This window comes from Leiobunum rupestre, chromosome 7 (genome assembly GCF_980474605.1).
Source record: "Leiobunum rupestre chromosome 7, qqLeiRupe1.1.hap1, whole genome shotgun sequence".
In the NCBI taxonomy this organism is placed as follows: domain Eukaryota; kingdom Metazoa; phylum Arthropoda; class Arachnida; order Opiliones; family Sclerosomatidae; genus Leiobunum; species Leiobunum rupestre.
In genome coordinates this window covers 48,760,717-48,767,911 of record NC_143390.1, presented here as the reverse complement: position 1 = coordinate 48,767,911, position 7,195 = coordinate 48,760,717, and the positions used below count along the sequence as shown (strand labels likewise).

Here is a 7,195-nt window from a genome sequence, read left to right as displayed (position 1 = left end):
CATGGAGGTGGAAGCAGCGCTTCCACCATTGCGCTTCAGACGCGATTTGTTGAAACTCCTCAACCTCACTCCGTGCGGCGCAGCGGACACTCCTGCTTACTAAACCTGGCCCTTAACGGGTCAGAGTGTGCAATAACTGGTGGCTTTACCGGGGAGTTGGGGTCCAGCCCTTGTAACCCATAAGGGCGATGGCGCACTTGGAGATGTTAGCTCTGGTCAAATGGTCCTATCTACACCTCCGACTTCGGTCAGGTAGGGGCTGGAAACTGAGTTTCGGCTCAGGCTAACGGAGAGGGTCCGTGCAATGTGTCCGCCTCGGCGGATTGGGTAGCCTGCTGTGGGGTGGCGGGCCTCCGTATGATGGCACGGTGGTCCTGTTTCCCGGCCTTTTGGAGTCACTCCGGGATCTCCGGTGCCAGCTGTGCCGGGTTACTAGGACTGCTGTGTGCTCGTCATTCCCGTTTAGGAGCTCTCTCCAAGGGGTTTGACTCTTTACCTAAGTAGGTGGGGTGTCGGCTGGAGTTGCTACAGCATCCACTCTAATCCCACTGCTGTGTGCGAAGTGGGAAATGGTCCACCCATTGCTGCACCTTCTGATGGGTGGAGTGGCTTGCGTCAAAGGTGCGACCATCAGTAGTAGGGTACTACTACCCATGCTAGAATTGTCACCTGTCCGGGCTAGGTGGACGCTGGCGTAAGGCACTATGATTATAGACCTCCGGTGGTATGGGCTCTGTTACTAGGTACACCGGGCTATAAATTCTGACACACTGCTTACTACACCTCCTTTTTGAGGGAAGGATTGTCTCCTCTCGAGACTTTGGAACATCGCTTCCCGTTGGGACGTTTACCATTCCTCCTCAGGGCTTGGCGTTTGGCACAGGCCCACAACCTGAGCTGGCTCTTCAATATCTCCCGTCGCCATTTGTCTTTCAAGGATTTGCCGTCCTGGCAACCGCCCGCCGCGATGATTCTCTCGACTTGGCTCACTACCGCTAAGGAGGACAATAGTTCGGATATGCTGCGACAACTTTTCCTCGCGGCTCTAGAACTTCACGGAAAGAACGCTACAGTCATCTATACCGACGGCTCGTTGGCTGAGGGCTCGGGTGAGGCGGTTGTTGCTTTCGTGGTCCCGGCTATCAATGTCGGCACGACGTGTCTTGTGGATTCCGGTCTTACCATAAATAGGATTGAACTCTTCGCTTTTCGAATGGCTTTGTCTTACGCGTCGGTCAACCTCCAAGGCACTCTGGTTATTTGCTCGGATTCCAAAATCGCTCTCACGCAGCTTCCCTCTCGTTCTACGGACCCGGTGGTCACCACCATTCACGACTTTTGGGATGGATACCAGTGGCCCATAACTCTCCTGTGGTGTCCGGCTTATGTTGGAGTTCCGGGTAATGAAATGGCGGACCGTCTGGCGGGAGTTACTAAGCTTCTACGCCCACCAAAGGTAGACTTCCTCCTCGCGGGGGAAAAAAGCGCCTGCCGCAGGGCAATTTCATCAGTATGGACTCCAGTGTGGTCAGTAACTAGGACACAATGGCCTCTTCTAGACGCGAAGCCTTTTCCTTGCTCTCAAGCCATTATGCGGATACTTTAACGCGGCGGGATGACACGCTACTCGCGCGCCTCGGCTGTGGCAGACAAGTCCCACGGCCTCCTTCACTCGGTGTGGAGCCGCTTCCCACGCCTTATTCGCTTGCCTATCGCGACGGATGGCCCGCGCTTTTCTTCTTCGGGCACTTACGTCTAGGGCTCTGCCGACCAATCTAGCAGACGTCCCCAGAGCGGTACACGCCGGATTCACCGACGTCGTTGCGGCGACCTGTGACATTTTACGTAAAACCATTCAAGCTTGACTATAACTCTTTTCGGACGTTTGTTTGGGCCTTTTGTATTACTTGATGGTATTGTAGTTAATGAGTCCTTCTCCTATGTGCATGGTGTGAAGTCTTCCAGCCATTTACTTCAACCTTTTACACGTTATTCTGCCCCCCCCCCCACCATGATAACGTCGTCAGAGAGCCGTTGTTGAGTATTATAATTAAACAACTTATACTCTATTTAGTGGACTTTAACTTAAATTATATTTCCCATGTAAAAAATATTGTTTAAAATTATTGTAATTTATGCTATTGACCAATTTACAAACGATCCAATCAACGCGAGGTGCACCTATAATTATCGTCTTTTGGGTCAAAATGTCACTTAACTATCTTGTTTTCGTGTAAACGATAGCCGACACTTGCTTTGAGGCCCGAAAACGGTTTTTTAGTGATTTGAAACGGTTATAAGCGATTTAACCAGAGATAATTTATAATTTTATATTATTAATTCTCTCTGATATAACTATGTTCACTTTTTGGTCGAAAACGATTTGAAGAGCTTCGAAACCTTTTTAGAGGTATCGCGTATGTGTGAGCGTGGCTATAGTTGAATGGTATTCGTATTACCGAGCGTATTAGCCTCGGTATTAGCTCGTCGTATTCTCGGGCGTGTTACAATCGATTACCATTTGGTTGGCTCGAAGTTTTTTTTATTCGATTGTAACGTGTGGGACAGTTCATTTGATTAATCAGGGTGAGATATGTGTAACGGTCAGGCCAACGGGGGATACGTGGAAACAAGGGTGGGGACACCAGTGGCGGAAGTATGCCGACCACACGTTGGCGGATTGGTGGTCGTCCTCACACGGTCATCCACAAACTCTGCTTCCCGGACGCTTGGGATTACAGGAGTGAGCCACTACTCCCGGCGTTGGCTTGAATTTGGAACTTTGAAGGCGAGGGGGGAAATAAGGAACTTATTAAAGTGAACCAGTGAGTGGCAGTGACCATCGACTTAGCCTTCAAACCCGTGCCCTGAAATACCTGAGCTAATCCATAATATGTTTCCGTAGACCAAGTTGAATTAAAGGCCACACCGGCCTCCGAATTAATACAATTTCCGGTGCGAAATTATGACGTAGGGAATGAAAAGTCACCTGCTACTCGATTTTCGGGCTGGATTTTTCACACCAGTGGGACCCTTTTATTAAGTGGGCCAGTTAACCACTGACCCCTCAATTGACCACCTTCGATTTAATTTTTAAACTGACCTAGACAATTTTAATTGGTCATTTGCCTAGTCACACCGCCTTTTCTATAATATTCGAGCAGCTAGATTGGTTTTGGTTGCGAATAGATGAATCAAGGAACCTTGTACAAGTGTGTAGCCGAACAAGAATCACGGAACTGAACAAGAATCACGGAACTGAACAAGACTTACGGAATCGAACAAGAATCACGGAATTCCAGATTCCTTGATTCGGAATCTCGTACACGATTCATCGAAGTGACGGACCCCTCGACTGTAACTCTATGGCCGCAAATAAGCTTATTCTAGCTTAGTGACAAATATCTTGCTTTTTAACATAAATAAAATAAAGATATAAACAACCGATGGAAAAAAAATTATATTAAAATGCAAGTATTTTATAAAGTCAAATTTTCGAATAACGATGAAGAAAAACTATTTTTTTTTGATAGACACAAATCGGTGTCGACCCAAGGCCTTAGACACCAGCACACACAATAAATAATTAATCAGGGTGAGATAGGTGTAACGGCCACGCCAACGTGGGGATACGTGGTGACAAACGATGAAGAAAAACTATTTTTTTTTGATAGACACAAATCGGTGTCGACCCAAGGCCTTAGACACAAGCACACACAATAAATAATTAATCAGGGTGAGATAGGTGTAACGGCCACGCCAACGTGGGGATACGTGGTGACAGGGGTGGGGACACCCGTGGCGGGAGTATTACGACTGCCCGTTGGGGATTGGTAGTCGTCCTCACACGGTCATCTACAAACTCTGCTTCCCAGACGCCTGGGATTACAGGAGTACGCCACTACTCCCGGCGAAGGAAACTTAAGCCAATACCTATCTAGGTTTCAATGACCACGGCCAACTTTGACACTCGCGCAATAGCGGCCAATCCATTTGCCGAAATTATATGAACAAGGATTTTCCCACTATAAACTATGCTATAAGCTATCGGCATTCAGCGCCACGCTAGTTTTATATTAGCTTCATTGCAAAAACTATTCTCAAAATAATTTTCCGCTAGGGGCGCTCAGGGCCGAGATATATTTTTGTTAGTAGGTTAACATAGAAACTTCAACGAATGGGTTGGCTGCTATTGCGCGAGTGTCGAAGTTGGCCGTGCAATGACGAAACAAAAGGGGCGTAGCGATAGTGTTGTCGAACTTGTCGGTCGTAGTCAATGAGGTAGAATAAACAGAGATCCAAACAAATCTGGGATTCGCGGGTCACGTTTTATTTGAGTAGGAGAATTAGGCTTAAGTTTCAACTTTATCCAATGGTGTTGGCGCCATCTGTTTCTATATGCAGACACTTTTGCAAAATATATTAAGGTTTAGTTTTCCAATAACACGATAGATGGCGCCAACACAATTTGATTAAGTTCATTTAGTAGGCCTAACTCTCCAACTCAACAAATATTGTCCCGCGAAACGGTAGGTCCTGGAAGGCTGATTTGGATCTCTATTTATTCTACCTCATTGGTCGTAGTCATCGACTTTCACCAGATTCCCCTGACATCTAGTGACTGCACCAGTTGGCTGTGTTCTCAAAAGCGTAGAAATTGTGTAGGAATTAAAGTCGGCGTTTTTGCTAATTAACTTATTTATAAAGGTAAATCAAAATGCCTTCAAATAAACAAGAAATAGCGTGTAAAACCAACTAGAAATCTTTACTGAATGCTATTTCTTTGTGCTTATTTTAAATTTGCTTTCAGTACATGAAAAAAGTACTTTTAATACACCTAGCTCACTTAAGCCTTTGCAATTGGCATTGCGACATACATTCAGCCAATTGTAGTATCATTTAAATAATTTTTTAACATACATTAACCTTGGATTAATATCAAAAGCTAAATAATTATAATTCATCATACTTTTTTTATCCTAAGCTCGTATAAGTCATAACTTATGGAAGCCAGGGATTTTGGATTAAAAATATAAGTTTATATTATTAATCCAAGCAGAAGCATTAAAGCAATGTTTATAGCCAAGGCTAACGCTGAGCTAAGAGTAGTGCGAACTTCACCAAATAATATTATTCGGGTGCCGCCACCAGATGTCGGACCAAATTCTGGAGTCACCTCTACAACATATAGTTTCCTATCTATATACGAAGGTATTTTATCTATGGTCGTAGTCTTTGAAACGATAATTTGACCTTGGATTAATAATAGTAGTTCCTACCTGGATATATCACTAGGGAAAAAATCTGACAAGCAAATGGCTTTTGCGACAGCAGCGCCGCTTCGGCGAACTTAACGGAAAATTTCCGAAATTCCCATAACACGTAGCCTTTTACAAGGCAGAACCCGTAACAAACACTCAGCAAATGCACGCGGAACGCTAGAGTGATATATCCAGGTAGGAACTACTATTATTTATTCAAGATTTGACTTTGGCGATCTGGCAACTTTGACACTCGCGCAATAGCGGCCAACCCATTCGTTGAAGTTTCTATGTTAACCTATGCACAAAAATATCTCTTGGCGTTGAGTGCCCCTAGCGGAAAATTATTTTTCGAATAGATTTTGCATTGAAGCCAATATAAAAACGATCGTGGTGCTGAACGCCGATAGTTTATAGCGGGAAAATCCTTGTTCATGAAATTTCATCGAATGGGTTGGCCGCTATTGCGCGGGTGTCAAAGTTGGCCGTGGCTGAACGCAGCCCAGATCATGTGACTATTTTAGCGGGCTAAGCGGGAAACAGGAAGAATAGAATATAACAACTCCCGCGTAAAAGAAGTGTTCTTTTTGTGCTCTTCGTATTTATACAATTTTGATAATTTGGACTTTAGTTAAACTAATATTTAATTAGTCTCACCCTCACAAAGATAATCTGAAAGTCAAATTATTCATTTAACATGTCTGATAATGATAAACTCACTAACTGGGGTGACATTGTGGAAAATGAAGAAAGAAAAGAGGTAACTCAGATTTTGAGAAATTACAATGGCAGAGAAAACAGAAAAAGGTATTGGTGTTTTCTTATTAATATTACCACCTAGCTTTTCATAAACCATTGAAATGTGTTTAATAATGAATTAGGTTTTCGGATGCAACTTCTCCAGTAAATCGACAAATTAAGCAAAGAATTTCTAGCAAAAATTGTAACTCATTTCTTGGAGACCTGGTTCTTCACGATAACTTGAAATTAGAAGTCAGAGAAACCATTTCAAACGTGTAAGTTTCATAATATCAAATTTAAATATTGATGATAATGTTCCATTTTACTATAGAGCAAAGTTGAAAAATGATAAACGTTTGGCTAAATATTTTGATGAGGAAATGGAACAGAAATGTGCATCTTCTGATGCAAGCACAAGGTATTTTAATTCATTTTTAACATTGAGCTTGTCCTACAATAAACAACTTTGTTTCAGCACACCAAAGAGAAAAATGTTAGGGGTGCCACGGTTAGTATAATATTTGCTATAGTTAATTTATATTACTTAAGTTGAAATAATATTTACGTTTATAGTACTCCTGTGGATATTTATGAAATGGATAAAGAAGTTTTAGAACGCAGACAAAAACAAATAGATTTTGGGAAAAATACTTTGGGTTACCAAAACTACGCACAAACTATCCCAAAGTAATAACATAAAAAAAAAATATTTTTACTTATTTATTGAAATTTTTATTTTTTAGAACTGAGAGAGATAGAGATCATCCTGTTACACCAAAAAAGTATCTCAAGTACTCTCGTCGCTCATGGGATGCTTTGATCAAAATTTGGAGGAAAGGATTACATACCTGGGATCCCAAAGATTTGTTGGATCAAAGGTAAATTTTAAGTTAAACCTTAATAAAAATTGAACTTATAATAATTATACAATTCCCTCTTAGCTACGAAGCAGCATCTGACACCTCATTTTCTAGTAATTGCGCATCTGGACACACAAGCACCTCATCAGCCATAGATTTTGATATTGAAGAAGATCCGATGAAGGGAATTTTCCCTGAACTAATGGAAAACTGAAGTGTTTTTTTTTTTTTTTAACTTTTTCACAGCTTTGTACAAAACTCAACAATTTTATCATATCATTGTCATTTCATATATTCAAATAGTTTTTATTAAAGAGTTTTTTAAAAAATCTT

General features: G+C 42.3%; 2 protein-coding genes across 2 annotated transcripts; both read left to right on the top strand.

Annotated features, from left to right (window-relative positions):
- The first annotated feature begins 967 nt into the window (after nucleotides 1-967).
- Nucleotides 968-1,606, top strand: LOC149936620 (uncharacterized). The gene has a single exon (XM_090153704.1). The coding sequence runs from the start codon at nucleotides 968-970 to the stop codon at nucleotides 1,604-1,606; it is 639 nt and encodes a 212-aa protein (XP_090009830.1).
- Nucleotides 1,607-5,824: 4,218 nt separating this feature from the next.
- Nucleotides 5,825-7,195, top strand: Slbp (Stem-loop binding protein). Its single transcript, XM_090152888.1, has 7 exons — nucleotides 5,825-6,068; nucleotides 6,143-6,277; nucleotides 6,334-6,420; nucleotides 6,478-6,510; nucleotides 6,576-6,689; nucleotides 6,746-6,880; nucleotides 6,944-7,195. The coding sequence occupies exons 1-7, from the start codon at nucleotides 5,959-5,961 to the stop codon at nucleotides 7,074-7,076; spliced, it is 747 nt and encodes a 248-aa protein (XP_090009014.1). The 5' UTR covers nucleotides 5,825-5,958; the 3' UTR covers nucleotides 7,077-7,195.